Genomic DNA, 19,886 nt, shown 5'->3' with positions numbered 1-19,886 from the left:
TCTGTGAACTATCTATACCTTGCCATCTCCCTAAAAAAGGAAGATAAAACCTGTGTTCATTATACTCCTCTGAAGAATGACTGAAAACCCCATTTTTTTCCAGTAACCCTCTCTGCAGCAAAGACAGGGAAAGAGCAATTTACCCAGTGGTCTATGGCTGGAGCAAAATTCTCCTGCCTATCACAAGTGTTCAGATGCATTGGGATGAATAGGATGCGTAAGGTGACTATGTGGAGAGGCTGGGGAGACAGATTAGAGAAAAGAAGAAAGAGGGTGATTGGGAAGAAGTGAAATTACTGGAGAGAAGAGGAGTAAGAAACGGAAAGATAATAACTGAAGGAATGGAAGAGACAATACATCGAATGCAAGGAAGGAGAAATAGGTGGAGGGAGAGAAAGTGTTAGCAAGGGACAAACAAGTAATGAGAACTGAACAATGGTATAAGCCAAACATTAATAACTACAATATGAAGGAAAAGTGTGATGTGAAAGACAGGAAAGAAGCTTAGAAAAAAAGTCAGAGTGGCAGAGTGTTGTTTTCAAAACCACTTTAATAATGGAAAGATGATTGCGAAGTACTACCACAAACTAGACACATTCAGACTGTTTCCACAAACAAAAGCTTATTAAAAACCAGCTAAAACTGCTATGGGTAAACATATCCACACAAATGCAAACCCTGTCTTCCACCCCAAGTACAAGGGATTATCAATGAGAAGGACAGAGATGACCCATGGCCATCTTTTACAGTTAGCCCCTTCTTCTCCGCATGATTCCTACTGTTGACCTCCATCCACTTGTGCTCCCTGGAACACATGTATGCATTGGAGTATCCATATCTCATATCTGTCCTGGGACTTTGCTACCCTTTCACTGCCAGTAAACCACAAGCAGTTTGACTGTAAAATCTAAGAGGCCTCAGAACATTAGTTTCTACTTTTCATTTTGAACGAAATGAAACTAGTGTAGCCCACAACGCACACACGTTAGTTTACTACAATTCAAACAGTAGGTGGAAGGGCCAGGTGGATTTCCACATATCTGACTGGGTTTATCTCTCTTCCTCTTGATGTTTACACTATCTATACAATGGATGATTTAGGCTCAAAGATACTTCTGGAGAATTTTTTTCTAATTTTGCCTTTGGAACACACCAGATGGCAAATACATTTTTAAAAAAAAAATCTATTTGTGAAGATTCTACTCCCCCTCCAAACAAAATTTTTGCTTCTTCCCGAAGATCATTAACTATTTTATGGAGTGTTCAGAAGATATTGCCTGGGCTGATCACACCTGCTAGAGTGACTCTGATCAGATATTTGCATTCATTCAAAAGAGGCCACTAATGGAAGTAATGGAATTTTTTACACTCTGTTGCAAGCATAACAGGGGCACAAGTCACTCAAAGAAAAGATTGTATTGCATGCCTACAAAACTACTTGGAAGCATAGGATCCAACATCTTAGTATATTAACCAGCTAGGATCTAATGGATAAGTGTAGTAACCAGATAATTCTTTATGCTATATCTTAATCTAATTTTAAAGAGTTTCACAGCCTAAAATAACCACGGTAACCATTTAATAATTAGAGCAAAATGTGTACTAACATCAGTAACTACTGAATACATTTGTCTTCTGAAGACTAATATTCCTTTATTTTAGAGCTTATTCTTGTCTTAAAAACTGAACTGAAGGCATGAATTATACTTTTCAGACAGTTCTAATGTTAAGGATCTGTTTAGTATCTTTCATGGTGACTCTAAACACTTCCTGCAGTACCCATAAAAGCCTAGAATGCTCCCAAACACCGAATTGTTTCTTTCAAATTACGTCTGACTCAGATAAGGAGATGACAAGGGATTTTGGGAATTGAAAGTGTTCTATATTTTACAAGGAAGTCCTGTAGAAAGATCAAAGAACATATCAAAACTCTGCAGTAATGGAGTACAAAGCTTGTTAGTCCTTGTTATAAAGGTCACTTACCACGTTGGCAAATCTGCCTAATTTCTGTTGAAATAAAGAACGTTCCTTTTCAGAAATGGCAGATTTACTCAGTGTGGAATTATAGGATCTGGTTTCTTTTTGTATTTATAGTGCTCACTGTTTGACTGACTGATCACACATGTTGCGGATTTCCCCTTCTCATGTCTCTCCCATTCCTCCATTTACAAAGACTTATGTTTCCAAGCAGCCACACACGATTTGGCAAAGATTACACTGTCATCATATAAGCAGTGCTAATTTCCAACATTGGTCAGCACACCCATTGGAACATTTTCTCTTGGAAACCAAACATTTTGGGTTTGTCTACTTTAAGAACATGTCAGCATTTTTCTGCATCCGTGCAGTTCCACCCATAAAAGAACAGTGGTAATACTAGTGTAAACTAGGTTAAGGGGTGTTGGAATTTTAAGATGCCCTGCCAACTAATTCTGCTCTGTAAGCGGAGTTTCACCAATACAGAAAAACGTGGACGAAGCTGTAAAGAGATTCTACGGGGGAGGTTTCAAATAGGCTGATTAGATTATTTTTCTCAAGCTTAATAATGACCATAATTAACATCTAGGCTGGCTAGGGATAGGAATGCTGTGGAGTGAGCAAGCACTACAGCTTGTCTACAGTTTTTGGATCACTTAAATTGTATTGGTTTCAAACTGGTACAGTATAGCCCCCCCCCCCACGCCCCAGTGCAGATCCAATTATACCCATATAAAGGTGCTTATACTAAGATAGCTAAGTGTTGTAAATTTAGGGAAGTAAGCAGAGCTTGGTGGAAATTTGCCAAAAGAAAACCATTAAAATGGAAAATTTATTGCCCACAAAATCAATTTATTTTAATTGGAAAATTTGTTTTTCCAAGACCCTTTGATTTTCTATTAGAAAAATGGAAACAAGATAGTTGTGTGACAGTTCGATACAAACTGGAAAATTTCACTTTGTTTAACTAATCTGAAATGCTTTGTTTAAAATCAATTCAACAAAACATTAAACTGCCTTCCCTACTAGTGCATTCCCTCATGGGACCTACAGGTCAGGCTTTCTGGAGGACTACAAATCCCACAATGCCTTCTGGACTCCCCTTTGATGAAACTGTAGGGGAATCGTGTGATTCTGCATGAATCGCAGATATAGTCCAGGTGTGAAGCCTGGTCCATGGGGAAAATAGAGACCAACAGGCTCGCAAAATACAACTTCCATGTTTACCTCAGTGGTGAAAGAACAGGTTAAGGACCATTGAGAAAATCTGGACATGAAAAAGTCCATAGAGGCAGATCTAATGCACCCGAGGGTGCTCAGGGAGTTGGCTGATGTGATTGCAGAGTCATTGGCCATTATCTTTGAAAACTCGTGGTGATCGGGGGAGGTCCTGGATGATTGGAAAAAGGCAAATATAGTGCCCATTTTTAAAAAAGAGAAAAAGGAGAATCCAGGGAACACACTGGTCAGTCTCACCTCAGTCCCTGGAAAAATCAGATCCACAAGGTATCCATTTTGAAGCACTTTGAGGAGAGGAAGATGATCAGGAACAGTCAACATGGATTCACCAAGGGCAAGCCATGCCTGATCAACCTGACTGCCTTCTATGTTGAGTTAACTGACTCTGTGGATATGGGGAAAGCAGTGGATGTGATATATCTTGACTTTAGCAAAGCTTTTGATACAGTCCCCCACAGTAGATAAAAATATATAAAATATGGAGATATACCTATCTCCTAGAACGGAAAGGGACCCTGAAAGGGCATCGAATCCAGCCCCCTGCCTTCACTACTGATTTTGCCCCAGATTGCTAAGTAGCCCCCTCAAGGATTGAACTCATAACCCCAGGTTTATCAGGCTAATGCTCAAACCACTGAGCTATCCCTCTCCCCATAATACTTACCTACATAGTACTTTTGCAAGCAAGTTTAAAAAGTATGGATTGGATGAATGGACTACAAGGTGGATACAAAGCTGGCTAGATCATCAGGCTGATGTCTAGCTGGCAGCCAGTATCAAGCGGAGTTCCCCAGGGGTCGGTCCTGGAGCCAGTTTTGTTCAACATCTTCAATAATGATCTGGATGATAGGATGGGTTGCACCCTCAGCAAGTTTGTGGCTGACACTAAGCTGGAGGGAGAAGTAGATACACTGGAGAATAGGGATAGGGTCCAGAGTGACCAAGACAAATTGGAGGATTCGGCCAAAAGAAATCTGATGAGGTTCAACATGGACAAGTGCAGAGTCCTGCACTTAGGACAGAAGAATCCCATGCACTGCTACAGGCTGGGGACCGACTGGCTGAGCAGCAGTTCTGCAGAAAAGGGCCTGGGGATTACAGTGGATGAGAAGCTGGATATGAGTATGCCCTTGTTGCCAAGAAGATTAAGGGCATCTTGGCCTGCATTAGTAGGAACACTGCCAGCAGATTGAGAAAAAGTGATTATTCTCCTCTGTTCAGCACTGGTGAGGCCACATCTGGAGTACTGCATCCAGTTTTGGGCCCCCCACTACAGAAAGGATGTGAACATATTGGAGAGTCTAGCAGAGGGCAATGAAAATGATTATGGGGCTGGGGCACATGATTTACTAGAAAAGGCTGAGGGAACTTGTCATATTTAGAGTCTGCAGAAGAGAAGACTGAAGAGGATTTAATAGTTGCCTTCAACCACTTGAAGGGGGGTTCCAAAGAGGATGGAGGTAGGCTGTTCTCAGTGGTGGCAGATGACAGAACAAGAAGCAATGGTCTCAAGTTGCAGCGGGAGAGGTCTACGCTGGATATTAGGAAAGACTATTTCACTAGGAGGGTAGTGAAGCACTGGAATGGGTTACTTTGGGAGGTGGTGGAATCTCCATCCTTAGAGGTTTTTAAGGCCCAGCTAGATAGAGACCTAGCTGGGATGATTTAGTTGGGATTGGTCCTGCTTTGAGCAGGGAGTTGGACTAGATGACCTCCTGAGGTCTCTTCCAACCCTAATCTTCTATGATTATATGTGGCAATGTACCACAATGGGGAAATACAGTTTAACGTCCAACTAATTGCAATGTAGTATCCTACCCGAGTTCAACCAAAAGAAATGGAACATTGTGATTTCAGGAATGATGAAAGAGTTTGTTTCAATCGAAAAAGCAGAAAACATTTTAATATTTCTGAAAATAAGTTTTTGGGAATATTTAATTCCATGAAAAATTTTCAAATGATAACTTTTCAGTTCAGGATGAAAACAAAAGCTGAAATACCGGAATTTCCCATGAGATGGAAATTTCAGATTTTGGTCAGCTCTAGAAATAAGCTAGTGGTATATGGCACCGTTACACTAGTAACTGCATCTCCTTATAGGATGTATAGATTCCACTAATCTCAGTAAAAAAAAACAAAAGAAAAAGGCATCCCCCAATCAAAATAGTTAAAAATTGATACAAACACTAAAAATTAGGCCTGAAAAGGGAGTGCTTTGCATTGTTCAACAGCTAGCACTCGAGTTGACAAATTCACAGCACTGACTATCTGTGAGAAAAGGTCCCTGCCATTCCAGCTTATATGAGAGTTACAATCAAGAAGGCTGTTCACAGTTATTAAGGATCTCTGGCGTGTGGAAAAAGGAAAAAAACACAGAAGCTACAAAACGGAATTGCAGTGAGAAAAACTTACCTTTGGAGAGCAGTTGAAATGCATACCGGGTACTGGCAGTGTAGTTACATACATCGTAATACACCGATATAGGTATAGTGTGCCAACTATACAGAAAAATCTTCTGCTAATAATAGACCTGGAGACAAGGAAAAAAGTGTCATTCTAAGGAAACAAATTCTACCAAGATTTGTCTAAAAACCATGAAAGGCACCAGTCTAGAATATAATGTTGACAATTCAAGCTCAAGCTTAATAATGCTTTATGCATCTACATCAGCTTTCATCTAAGAATATTAAAAAATCTTTGATCTCCCATTTTACAGGTGCAAAACAGGCACAGAATGCAATTAAGATTACACAGCAACTCAGTGGCAGAATTAAGAATAAACCCCAAATTTCTGCCTTTTAGTCCTGTGTTCTAAACACTAACTTATGATCCCTTCCTACCACCATTCCTTATAAATACAAATAACTTGTAGTTTAAAGGTAGCAAACAAAGCCAGTCCAAAACTAACGTAGGTTTCAAGCCAGAGGCTGAATTCCTTTAGCCTCTGCAAAGTACCTCTGCATCTACAAACATGGAATTATCTTCCAAAAGGAGCAATCATATTTGATTTATTCATATACATTAAAAATGCTACTCATGAAAGAGAATCAGCAATCCAAAATACAGAAATACAATTATTACAAAGCTGAATTAGACCAACCAATGACAAATGGAAGTTATTTACTAGTTTTGGAAGTTCTCTGAGATATGTGGTCCATATCTGTATTCAACACATGGATATGCGTGAGCATGCATCCGAGTCTGGACATTTTAATGAGTGGTGTCCACTGGTCCTCGTACGTGCAGTAGGTCTCCTTGTGCTTCTGAGTGAGGATATAAAAGGTAGTGATAGTAGACGTCCCCTCAGTTTCTCTTCTTACAGTGAATCCAACCAAACCAGAAGCAGAGGGGACCGAAGGCAGGTAGCGGAATATAGATAGGGAGTGGAGGATAGATCTCAAGTCTTTTAATAAATGAAGAGTCCTCATTTTAAACAGGCTTGACTCATCAAAGGGAAGGGCCTGCATAGTATTCTTCACTTCCCTGGGAAAGCCTAAGGATTGTAACCAAGTATCTCCCTCATAAAAACACCAATGGTCAAGCTTCTGAATGCTGTATCTGTTGCATCAACTTCAACCTCAAGAGCTCTTTTTGCCACCAACTTGTCCTCCTTTAGAAGGCTCACCCTGCCTCGATGGGCTCAGGGAAGGAGTGCATCTCTTATGGACAGTCCTTGACAGGGATCTCTCCTTGTGCCCATGAGAATGCCCTTCATTCTCATGGGAAGCTCTAAGGAAGAGTCTTTGGAATTTGAAACTGAAGGCTCTGCTCCTAGGCATGTGCTCATTTATTGAGGCTGTTGTACAGGAGGGTCTCCCTGGCCCAGATCAGAGGGGTCTCAGGGCCTTCTCCATTAAGCGTTTCCTAAGGTGAAGCTCACAGGGTTTGCAATTTATTGGTGGAAATGATCAACAAACGCAGAAGAAATATGTGTCTCACCCAGACAGTAGAGACAGCATTGGTGTTCGTCACTGACAGAGAAGGATCTAGTGCAGGAGATGCAGTTTTTGAAGCCTGGGACTTTGGGCATAGACCCAGACCGCAGGGAGGTAGTCCCCGGTCCTGGGAGCAAAGTACACAAACCACACTAAAACTATAGCTGTACTAATCTAAAAAGAATAACTATATACTATTTTATCTGCAGGATCTCTGAAAGCTGAAGAAAGAGAGGACATTGAATTCTGACTCTGGACCATGCAGCAGTAAGGAACTGAGGGGGCATCAACCTGTACTGCCTCTTCTACTCTTGCTCAAGAGACCAACTGTGCATATATGGACCAAAAGACACTGCTTGTTAAAATCTCTGAACTCAGGTGCGTGCTGCACATGTGTACCCACATGAGGAACACATATAGGAACCAGCATTTGAAGAACTGGAGGTTTAAATACCATGGATCCACAGTGGCCTCATGAAAACACAATCACATGTTTTAAAATTTACTTCTATAATTACACCTGCAAGTTTGAGTGTGAAAACCTGATCATTAGCTGCCACCTAATTTGAATGCACAAGTGCAAATTCATGTTAAACATGAAATGCAGGCTTTGCAAGTACCAACTGCACACAAAATACAAGCATAACTTTAGATTACAGGTTGTGGCCAGCCCAAAATGTGGCCCACTTAGGCTTCTGCTGCCAACTTTCAATGTAATTACAGCAGTATTAACTATAACAACAGTAGCACTAATATTAAATATTGGCAAGCATATATATGATCCATCAGGATTAAAGCCCCACTGTGCTGAGTAAGAGAATCACTCAGATATTCTCAAAAACAACTGATAAAGAGTAGAGGAAAGAAATTTAACATAGAAGGAATCTGAAGAACTGATACAACCTTGTTAGTTACATGTTATGTTGGTTTTGCTTTTGTAAAATAATCAGTGTTTAAAACTGAGGAAATGATGGCAAACTAAGCTTGCAGTTTCTTATCCAGTTAAAAGTAGAATGCATGGGTAAGATAAAACATTATCCTTTTCCCCATACTGTCTCTACTTGCCATACAAGGCCCTAGGTATGTTATTCTATAATTATCTCACTTCCCACAGAATACTTTAAGAGAAGCTGTCTGCAAGAAGGATCTATAGTAAACATATTGAAAAGTTATCCTTTCCCACTCTTGCTGCTCTCCTTCCCTAAAACTGCCTGTTAAAGTAAAAACTATGTACTTAAGTAAGGATTCCTAAAGTATTTATTTGTGACTGCTTTCAAATTTCATTGTTTAAAAGCACTTAATCCAGACAAACATCTAATACTTCTTAAATAAGTAAAGTTTCAAAACAGCCAGCAGCAAACTGAGCTCTTCTGAAACTCACAAATGGCTGACAATTTGATTTTTAATGGCTTTTGGCAGAGTCAATTAGTTGCAGTGTTATTGATCTGATTACAGCATGACTTAACAATGCTAGATCAATATTATGAAAGAGTTTTACTGCTTTGAGGGAAAGATTTCAAACAATATATTGTGTGTACATATGTTTCAGACAAATGATTACTTCCTCTTGAAACTGTAAATATTTTTGCAAACAGGAATACACTAAAGAAGGCTTAAGATTGTACTAAAAGACTATATCTCCATGGATGTAACTATTGCAAGCTAGGATAAAAGATGGTTACTCACCTTTGTAACTGTTATTCTTCGAGATGTGTTCCTCATATCCATTCCAGTTAGGTGTGCGCACTGCACGTGCACGTTCGTCGGAAGATTTTTACCCTAGCAACTCCAGTGGGCTGGCAGGTCGCCCCCTAGAGTGGCACCGGCATGGCGCCTGATATATACCCCTGCCGGCCCGTCCGCTCCTCAGTTCCTTCTTGCCGGCTACTCCGACAGTGGGGAAGGAGGGCGGGTGTGGAATGGATATGAGCAACACATCTCAAAGAACAACAGTTACAAAGGTGAGTAACCGTCTTTTCTTCTTAGAGTGATTGCTCATATCCATTCCAGTTAGGTGAATCCCAAGCCTTACCTAGGCGGTGGGGTCGGAGTGAGAAGTCGCGGCGTGTAGCACTGCGGAGCCGAAGGCCGCGTCATCTCTGGACTGCTGGACCAGGGAATAATGGGAAGCGGAGGTATGAACGGAGGACCAGGTCGCTGCCCTATAGATCTCCTGGATGGGCACATGGGCAAGGAAAGCTGTCAATGACGCTTGAGCCCTGGTAGAGTGCGCACTCACGTGACCCGGAGGAGTATGAGCCAAGTCATAACAGGCTCAGATACAGGATGTTACTCGCAAGGAGATTCTTTGAGAGGAAACAGGTAACCCCTTGGCACGTTCCGCTACTGCCACAAAGAGTTGGGGGGACTTGCGGAACGGCTTGGTTCTCTCTATATAAAAGGCAAGCACTCGACGGAGGTCCAGTGAGTGAAGCTGCTGCTCCCTGCGGGATGAGTGGGGTTTTGGGAAAAAGACAAGGAGAAAGATGTCCTGGTTGACACGAAAGGCTGAGAACACCTTGGGGAGAAAGGCTGGGTGCGGTCTCAGCTGGACCTTGTCCCTGTGAACACCATATAGGGGGGAATCTACCGTGAGAGCCCAGAGCTCCGACACCTGTCTGGCTGAGGTGATGGCCACCAGGAAGGCAGTCTTCCAGGAGAGATAGAGCAGGAAGCAAGTCGCTAATGGCTCAAACAGGGGGGACATGAGCCAGGTGAGAACTAGGTTCAGGTCCCAGGCAGGGGTAGGGCGTCGAACCTGGGGGTAGAGACGCTCCAAGCCTTTAAGGAATCTCATCACCATAGGGTGAGAGAACACCGATCGGCCATCCTCCCCTGGGTGAAAGGTGGAGATGGCCGCCAGATGAACCCAAAGAGATGATATCGCCAGGCCCTGCTCCTTAAGGGACCAGATGTAGTCTAAAATGATGGCAATGGAGACCTCAGTGGGAAGGAAACTGCATTCTGCAGACCAGCAGGTGAAGCGATTCCATTTTGCTGAATAAGTCGCTCTAGTGGAAGGCTTCCTGCTCCCCAGGAGCACTTGCCGCACTGGGGTAGAGCAACGGAGTTCGGATTGGGTCAGCCACTCAGGAGCCACGCCGTGAGGTGCAGTGATTGCAGGCCTCGGTGATGTAGCCTGCTGTAGTCCTGGGTGATCAGGTCCAGGTGAAGAGGCAGGAGGACAGGGTCGGCCAGAGACAGGTCCAGCAACATGGAGTACCAATGTTGCCTGGGCCACGCTGAAGCTATCATGATCAAGTGGGCCCTGTCCCTGCACATCTTCAGAAGGACCTTGTGGATGAGCGGGAACGGAGGGAATGCGTAGAACAGATGCGTCATCCAGGGAATAAGGAAGGCGTCTGCTACCGAACCGGGTTCCCAGCCTTGAAAGGAGCAGAACATCTGGCTTTTCCTGTTCCCTCGGGATGCGAAGAGGTCCATCCGGGGACATCCCCACCTCTGGAAGAGCGAAAGGGCGACGTCCGGGCGAAGGGACCACTCATGGCAAAAGAAGGATCTGCTCAGATGATCCGCCAGCGTGTTCCAAACCCCGGGAAGGAAGGATGCGATGAGGTAAAGTCCCAGAGCCTCACGGTCTCCTGACACAGGGCAGAAGACCTCATGCCACCCTGCTTGTTGATATAATACATGGTCGTTGTGTTGTCGGTGAATACCGAGACACAGCAATCTTGAAGTTGATGATGGAATGCTTGGCAAGCAAGGCGGACTGCCGTCAATTCCCGTACGTTGATGTGGAGGGCTAGTTCGTGAGGTGACCACCGACCTTGGATCCGTAGGGTTCTGAGATGGGCCCCCTAACCTAGATCTGAGGCATCCGTTCTCAGGGACACCGAAGGCTGGGGTGGATGGAACGGCAGCCCCGCACACACCACGGACTGGTCCAGCCACCACTGCAGGGAACCTAATATATCTGGGGAATGGTAACAACCGCGTCCAGAACGTGCCGGGCCGGACGGTACTGACTGATGAGCCAGGACTGGAGGGGCCTCATGCGAAGCTGCGCATACCATGTGACAAACGTGCAGGCCGCCATGTGGCCCAGTAGGGTTAGGCACGTGCGTATGGAGGTCAAAGGTGCTGTCTGCAGTCGTCGTATAATGGCCATCAAGGTCTGGAACCTTGAGAGAGGAAGAACGGCTCTGGCCAGAATAGAGTCCAGAAGGGCTCCGATAAACTCTATCCTCTGAGTGGGGATTAGCGTGGACTTTTCTATATTGAGGATGAGACCCAAGTTCGCGAAGAGACTGCTGACCATGCGGACGTGGCTGAGGACTTGTGTCTCTGATGGCCCCCGAATCAGCTAGTCGTCGAGGTACAGAAATACATGTATGCGGCTGCGACGGAGGTGGGCGACGACTACAGCCATACATTTGGTGAACACCCTCGGGGCCGTGGAAAGGCCGAATGGGAGGACCGCGAATTGATAGTGGCAGCGGTTGATCACGAACCGAAGGAACCGTCTGTGTGGTGGGAAGATGGCTATATGAAAGTATGCGTCTTGCATGTCGAGGGAGACGTACCAGTCTCCAGCATCCAAGGACTGGATAATGGTCCCCAAGGATACCATACGGAACTTCAACTTCACCACGTATCTGTTGAGTTCGCGCAGGTCGAGGATAGGCCTGAGGCCTCCCTTGGCTTTGGGGATCAGAAAGTAATGGGAGTAAAACCCCTTGCCCCGCTAGGCTTCTGGAACCTCCTCTACAGCTCCTTTGTCGAGGAGTGTCCGCACCTCCTGAGGGAGGAGTTGCTCATGAAGGGTCCCTGAAGAGGGACGAAGGACGGGGGCGGGAGGGAGGGCACGAAACAAACTGCAGATGGTATCCAACTTGTAATGTGCGTAAGACCCATCGGTCGGATGTTAGTTGGGACCACGCCGGGAGGAAAAACGAAAGACAGTTGGAGAAGGGAGGGGACAGATCCGGGAGGGAAACTGGTGCAGTGCCCTAGGTGAAGGCTTCGGGCCAGAGGGAGCCTTGGAGGAGCTCTGGTTTTGCCCCCCTTGGTTACCCGATTGTCTACGCCGGCCGTTCCTACTTCGACGTCTAGCAAAGTCCTGCCTCTGGCGGGGTTGAGGGTAGGGCCAGCGTTGCTGTTGAGGCTCAAAGGATCCGCGCTGGGTGACTGGCGTATGAATCCCCAAGGAGCGCATAATGACCCTATTGTCTTTAAGGCTTTGCAGCCTGGGGTCAGTCTTGTCCGAAAACAGACCCTGGCCTTCAAACGGGATATCCTGTATGGTGTACTGGAGTTCTGGAGGAAGGCCAGAGACCTGTAGCCAGGAAATTCGGCGCATGGTAACGCCAGAAGCCAGAGTCCTGGCAGCTGAATCTGCAGCATCGAGAGATGCTTGCAGGGAAGTTCTTGCTACTTTCTTGCCCTCGTCAAGGATCGCCGCGAATTCCTGACGTGCATCTTGTGGAAGCAACTCCTTAAATTTGTCCGCTGCCGCCCAGGTGTTGTAAGTGTAGCGGCTAAAGAGAACTTGTTGATTGGACACCCGAAGTTGGAGAGCGCCCGCAGAATAGACCTTTCGGCCAAGCAGGTCCATGCGCCTCACTTCTTTAGACTTCGGTGCCGGGGCCTGCTGGCCATGATGCTCCCTCTCGTTCACAGATTGTATGATGAGGGAGCACGGCGGTGGGTGAACATAGAGATACTCATACCCTTTCGAGGGCACCATGTATTTGCGTTCCACGCCGCGTGCCGTGGGGGGAACTGATGCCGGCGACTGCCAGATGGTAGTGGCGTTGGCCTGAATGGTCCAGATAAAGGGAAGGGTGACATGAGTGGGAGCATCTGCAGATAATATGCTCACTACCGGATCCTCAATTTCTGAGACCTCCTCGGCCTGCAAATTCATGTTTTGCACCACGCGCCTGAGGAGGTCCTGATGCGCCCTGAGATCGAGCGGAGGAGGGCTGGTGGATGTTGTTCCAGCCACTGCCTCATCTGGGGAGGATGATGAGGAGACACCCGGCAGGAGCGGATTTGCAGGAGGCTCCGTCTGGAGCAATGTTTCCAGCTCTGGAGGGAGATCAGGATCCTGATGGTGAGACAATCCCAGTATCTGGCACTGCAGGGGACGGGGGAGGACGAGACAATGGGGCCTCCGGAGTCCTGTGCTCTGATGTTGTTGGACGCGGGGGAACCTGCTGCAGCCCTTGGGCTTGATGATATGCCCAAGGGGTCCAGAAGCCCCACTGCTGCGGTCCATGCTCCTGAGGAGGGGGATCCTGGAAGAGAGCGGCAGGCCTGTCAGCGTCCACAGCGTACGCGCTGTCTGTTTGAGAGGAGACAGACGGCTGTCGGGACGGCCAGGGTGGAGCCGAACGGGACTGATATGGGCCCCTCGGTCTAGACGACGGAGACCTCCTTGGTGCCAGGGACGGGTGCCAGGAGTCATATCGGTGCCGGGATCGAGACCGGGACCTACCCCCAGCGTGGTGCTGGGAGGTAGACCAGGATGTAGAACGCCGATGATGGGAGTGGCTTCTGGAATCTCGGTGCCGGTAGCGGTGGCTCGAGCCAGAGCGATGCCGGGAGTATCGGGACCGCCGTGAAGAGGACCGGCACCGCAAGTATGCCGGTACCGCCGCGGAGAGCGGTGCCGGGACTGCGAGCGGCGTCCCGATCGAGGTCGTCCACAGTGCCAGGACTGTGATGGGGATCGGTGCCGGTTCGGTGAAACCGGAGATGGAGCTCGCATGGCCGCAGGCTTGCCTTTTGATTGCAGAACCCGCACCGGAGGCACCGGGGGTTGAGGTAATGTAGGCTCAGTCAGTGCAATCAGGTCACGAGCCGAAGCAAATGTCTCTGGCATCGAGGGGACCATTAGCTCGACCCCAGATCTTATGGGGGAGCTGTGAGGGACCGAATTCGAAGGACCTCCTGGACCCGGAGTTGATGGAATCCCTGGCATCGGTGCCGTGGCAGTAGATGGTGCCGGACGCTCCGTCCGTGTCTGCTTGGCTGGAGTGGCAGACGTCGAAGGCCTTGCTTCGGGGCCTGGTGCCGGGGAGGGCAGGTGCCGAGGAGTTTTCCTGGTGCTGGAGCGGTCCAGTGCCGCAGTGGAGCCGGCGCTCAGCATCGAGGCTGGAGGGTTAAGCGCTGCTTCCATTAAGAGGGTCTTTAAGCGCTGATCTTTCTCCTTTTTTATTCTTGGCTTAAATGCCTTACAAATGTGGCACTTTTCAGAGATATGCGATTCCCCAAGGCACTTCAAGCAGGCATCGTGGGGATCGCTCATTGGCATCGGCTTCTTGCAGGCCCAGCACTGTTTAAACCCTGGCGAACCGGGCATGAAACTGGCACCGGGCGCAGGGGAGGGCTAGAGCCCAAGCCCGCTAACTATATACAACAAGTACTACAACTAACAACTGATATTATAAACTCTGACTACAACTATAACTATATACAACTATTAGAACAACGAGACAACGGAGAGCTAGGGACATGGAGGACAGCTATGCCGCGCTCCACAGTTCCAACGACCGACATGGCAGTAAGAAGGAACTGAGGAGCGGACGGGTCAGCAGGGGGCGACCTGCCGGCCCACCGGAGTTGCTAGGGTAAAAATCTTCCGACGAACGTGCACGCACGGGGCGCACATCTAACTGGAATGGATATGAGCAATCACTCGAAGAAGAATGGCATTATTCCATTAGAGAGATCAATTTCACTAAGAAGCAAAGACATTCTACTCAAGGCTGAACATCCCTTTCATTAAACTATATATGGCTCTGATTTCAGTTCTATTTAAACTAACTGGTTTAGCAGACTCTGGGGTAAAGAGACAGAATAAATGGTAAAAGGCAAATGTGAAGTAAAAATTCAATACTACTGTTTTTCTGATGCTGCAAATGCTGACAAGGTTGCTGCAACTATTTATAACGTTATAGCACACCAAAGGAGAGAGACTCAGACAATACTTTTAAGATCACTAATTAACAAATGGCTACTGACTCGTAATATACTTCTGAGACACAACTATGAGGAGTTGTACTAGAGCAGGGGTCAGCAACCTCTGGCACATGGCTCGCCAGGGTAAGCATCCTGGTGGGCCGGGCCAGTTTGTTTACCTGCGATGTCGATAGGTTTGGCCAACTTCGGCTCCCACTGGCTGCAGTTCGCCATCCCAGGCCAATGGGGGTGGTGAGAAGCCGCAGCCAGCAGATCCTTCGCCCACGCCGCTTCCCGCCGCCCCCATTGGCTTGGGATGGTGAACCGCGGCCAGTGGGAGCTGCGATCGGCCGAACCTGCCGACGCGGCAGGTAAACAAACTGGCCCGGCCCGCCAGGGTGCTTACCCTGGTGAGCCGTGTGCCAGAGGTTGCCGACCCCTGCACTAGAGTGTAATGGTTTCTATGCATTGTATGTAGATAGTTTAAATTATAGTGGATTCTGCAACCCTTCTTCATACTGAGTAGAGCTGTGCCAATTCATTTTTTAGTTTGCTAATAGTTCTGGAAAAAAAAATGTGGCTTTGGATGAATAGTAGCCAATGTTTTTTGTTTTGCATTTCAATGAATTGAAGAAGTCTGAAAACTTTAATTTAGGGTTGAACAAAATGTTTAATTTGGAGTATTTTTAATAAAAGCAAAAGAAATGAAGACTAGATTCACAAAACCCTTGATATGCAGTAGTTCAGTGGTTAGGGCATTCACCTAGGATGTGAAAAAAAGGGATTCCAATCGCCACTCTGGAGCTGGGACTTGAACCTAGGTCTCCCCACTCCCCCAGATACGCTAAGCACCAAGCTATTTGCTATTCTGAGGAGGGTCTCTCTCCTGTTGAAACTGTCGCACTTTATACAAAATACTTATATATTTATTGGGATAGAGAGAATGACTCCATAGCTCCAATGGTTAGGGCACTGGGCTATTAGGCATAAGGGGGGCAGCACCACCACTGTTTTTGTGAATGGTACTGTAAATCTCACTGGGAATCTAGCCTGAAAAGTCAACATATTTTATGCATATACGAAAAAAAATACTCCACTGCACACACGTTTCTCCTTGGGAAGAGGATACGAGAACAAACACGTCAGACATTAGTTACAATGCTTAAAGCACTACTGGCAGGCACCCAAATACTATGGCGATGAAGTCAGTACACAAATCTGCACACAATAGAATAGAATCCACTCATATAATGCTATCAACCCATGTGTTACTAGTGGGCACAATTTGCTCTTTAAAAACAAAAAAACCCCAAGCTAAATTAATTTACATGTCTTGGATTTATGAACAGAAATGTCAATATTAAATTCAGGATGGTTCAGGGTTTGTAGCTCTAATGAGCAACATTTTCAAAGACTTAATTACCAGTTAATGAGTTAATGATAGTATAGAGTGACTAAATATTGGCCAAAAATATCCTCAAAGTTCTATATTAATTTTCCTTTTTTATATCATTATATATTACATAAAAGCTAAGAATTAAGCCCCTTGGCTAAGTAGCTTATTCATATGCCACTGCAGAATTGTTGAGAAGACAAAAACTAGTCAAAATAGATCATCTCAGATAAATTTTCTTGTTAAACATATTGAACTTTAGTAAACCATAGTAAATAGATTTAATCCTAAAGGAATAACTTATTCATGGGGAAGCATGATTTTCTAGTTGTTAGAGAAATCATCAGGAAACTTGGAACCCCAACACATTTTCTGGCACCAACTCTCTACATAGCTTTGAGCAATGCTCTGATTCAGCAAAGCATTTGAACACATGCTTAACTTCCCTAAAAAGGGATGCTTTCCTGAGCTGGACCCTGAACTTCAGTGCTCCACCTTGCCCGTACAAAAATGGAGATAATGTTTAAGGAACTAGCCAAAATGTCATTTGATACATTAACATACAACCTATAGTATATCAGTGACTTCCCAGTTATCTTCACTATCCAGTGAAATAATTATGCCTATGAATGCTTTTTTCGTTGTCTCCATGGTTACTCTGTCATCTCAGAAGATCAGGGATTACTTCTGATAGTTTGCCTGAGAATAATACAAACTCTCTTATAATTATTAACAGCTATAAAGGTAAAAGGCAATGAAGGAAGTTGTATTATAAAAATTCTACTTATGATGTCAAAGATTTCTGGTCTCCTTGTTAAAAGCCTAAGCACTTGATTGAGCATATAATGGTTTGGAATATTTACCCAAATGCCAGGTTTTTAAACTCATAACATAGCTCTCAGAATCTTCTTCCTCTAAAATGCTCAATTATTTATGTTTCTATAGGAAAAAAATTTAGCCACAAATCTAGGAGGCAGCCAACTCAAAGAATTGTGGTTCATCAAGATGTTGCAGTCAATGTGCAGCCCACACTATAGGTGCACATGAGCCTCATGCACACAAAATGAAATTTTGTGCCTCCTTGTTCTCCTCTTTGAGGTCAAAAGGGTAAAGAGGGAACCCTGCCTCAGTTCCCTCACCATTCAAAAGTTGTGATAGCTAAAGACTCCGAAAGTGGAGATGGAAGGTAGGTTGTGGGATCTACACTGAATAAAAAGTTTGAAGAACCACAGTTACTATAGTGAATGCAACTTTTCTCTTGAGTATGTGTCTGTGGATCCACTGTTCATGACTGGCAAACAGTATCTGCTTCGGATAATGAGAATGAATAGTGCCAGCCAGATGCAGTATTGTAGCCATGTTGGCACAAGGATATTACAAAGTAGGTGAGGTAATATCTTTTATTGGACCAACTTCTGTTGATGAGATGAACAAGCGTTAGAGCTACACAGAGCTCTTCCTTGAAAGTTTCTCTCTCTTACCAACAGAAGTTGGTCAATTAAAAAAAAATATTACCTCATCCACCTTGTCTCTCTAAGCTGACACTCTCTAAAGTCAGGTCTAAGAGTTGAACAGTGATTGTAGTACTGCTTTCCTGAATTTGGCATCTGGTCTAGCCATTAGATTCAATGCATAATGCTTGATAAAGATCAGTGGGTTACTCCACATTGCTGCCTGGCAGATCTCAGAAGCAGGCAGAGAATGTTGTTTGAGCTGGAGTGGAGTTGGCCTTGATATTCAGTGAGATATCTAGTGTTGTCCTCATACAAAACAAAATAGTAAAATGTGAACTACAGCCTATACTTAACAATAGTTACCTTTCCTATCTAATTAAGTCGGTCCTTCCCACCTCACCCAAAGGTCAGTCTGTTGCAGAGCTGATGGCTTTACAGGAATCAGGAACGAAACTTTCAGGAAAACACCTCCATGCCACAAGATGTTTTCTCTGTGAATAGATTCAGAGTGCGTCGCCGCATTCTGTGCTATAGTGAAACAGTCTATTATCTTTATTTATAGATAGGGCGAACCCCAGTCTGTTGTAAGGTTTCTTCTTTTTTTTTTACTTCCAAGTGGTTTTATCTGTTTGCAATTGTTTCTGATAGTTTTCCTTTGGTAGTCTTGGGATGGAGCAACTCAAGTCAACAGAGCCTTGAATTACATCATCGGCGATACAGGGAGAGGTGACAATTCCCCCTTCCTTGAATGGGCCACCCCTGAGATATATTACTCAGTGGTGACTAATTTTTACTTTAAGACTACAATGCATAGTTTCAATATAGGTACATTATTCTTTAAAATATTACCTATACATACATCTCAATAATTATGAATCTTGACAAGTTATGTGCTTACATGTTACCCCTTATGGATAAATATCCTGCAAGTTGGGTTTGGCAAAGAATTGTTGGTAAAGAACAAAAGACCCTTTGCCAACTGGCCTCTGTCACACACCTCTTATTTCTATGGAACCACATACAGTTCTTGTGTGAACCCACTGAGGAGCATGATCTCCTTTGGAGAGGGTGATATGCTTCGTGACATGTGGGAGGATGGTCCTCTGCAAGGCCAATGTGGCCACATTGGCATACTGTACAGGTACTGGTCAGGTTGAAGTGAGCTGCTCCAGTGCCACTCCTGCTCCAGCTGGGGTGGCACTCTAACTGGCACTCTACAATACCCAAGAAGAGGAATCTCTGCTCTAAGCCAGTAAGAAGGAATATGTCAGCAATGGCGAGGTGGAATATATTTCCTCATCAAAGGGCAGCACCAAGGGATGATATGAGCCCAATATCTGGCACTGCCATTTCAAAAACCCCCTAATCTTGTGCACACGCATATGCACAGTAAGCTTGACACTGACACATATTCAAAGAAAATAAATTATAGTGTGTGCGGGAGTTGTCTTCATTTATAGGACAAAGTGATTCAGAAATCAGTACTACTATGCTTGCTAGATTTTCATTTAAAGTTCTGTGACGATACATGGAATTATTTTGAACCAGTATTAACTGTATTGTGCTATCAGAAGCTAATACTGTGACAGAATACACCCCTGTATTCACACCCTACACATTACTGTAATAATCTTTGTACAAGATGTGCCTTGTGAGTATCATTAGAAAACTCATAATTTGTTGTTCAGTACTGTCCTGATAAAATATGCATGGCAACATCATATGTTGAGTTATACGATTTCCCTTAATGATGTTATTAACACATTCCAAACCCAACAGCCTCACCCTGGCAGAAGTCACAAACAGGTCTTCCTAAACAAAGGAATATATGTGTGCCTTAATTTACATTTAAGCAGTAAACAGAGTCATCAAGCCAGAAGGGGAAATAAAGGAAGCTCAAATAGGTGGGGGAAAAGAAGCCAGTCAGAATGTCCTTCCCCGTAGACTCTTTATCTACTCGTT

The 19,886-nt window shown here is 45.0% G+C and overlaps 1 protein-coding gene across 6 annotated transcripts in view; it reads right to left on the bottom strand.

Moving 5' to 3' along the window:
- The window catches only part of SGMS1 (sphingomyelin synthase 1), a 207,219-nt gene that overhangs the window by 16,242 nt on the left and 171,091 nt on the right, over positions 1 to 19,886 (bottom strand). For all 6 annotated transcript variants that reach the window (XM_030568771.1, XM_030568770.1, XM_030568768.1 and 3 more), the window contains one exon: positions 5,629 to 5,746. In XM_030568771.1, coding sequence (XP_030424631.1) covers positions 5,629 to 5,746 — 118 coding nt within the window. The remainder of the gene's footprint in view (positions 1 to 5,628; positions 5,747 to 19,886) is intronic.

Source organism: Gopherus evgoodei, chromosome 7 (assembly GCF_007399415.2).
Source record: "Gopherus evgoodei ecotype Sinaloan lineage chromosome 7, rGopEvg1_v1.p, whole genome shotgun sequence".
NCBI lineage: Eukaryota > Metazoa > Chordata > Testudines > Testudinidae > Gopherus > Gopherus evgoodei.
Note: the sequence above shows the minus strand (reverse complement) of the source record. Positions and strands in the feature narration are given on the sequence as shown.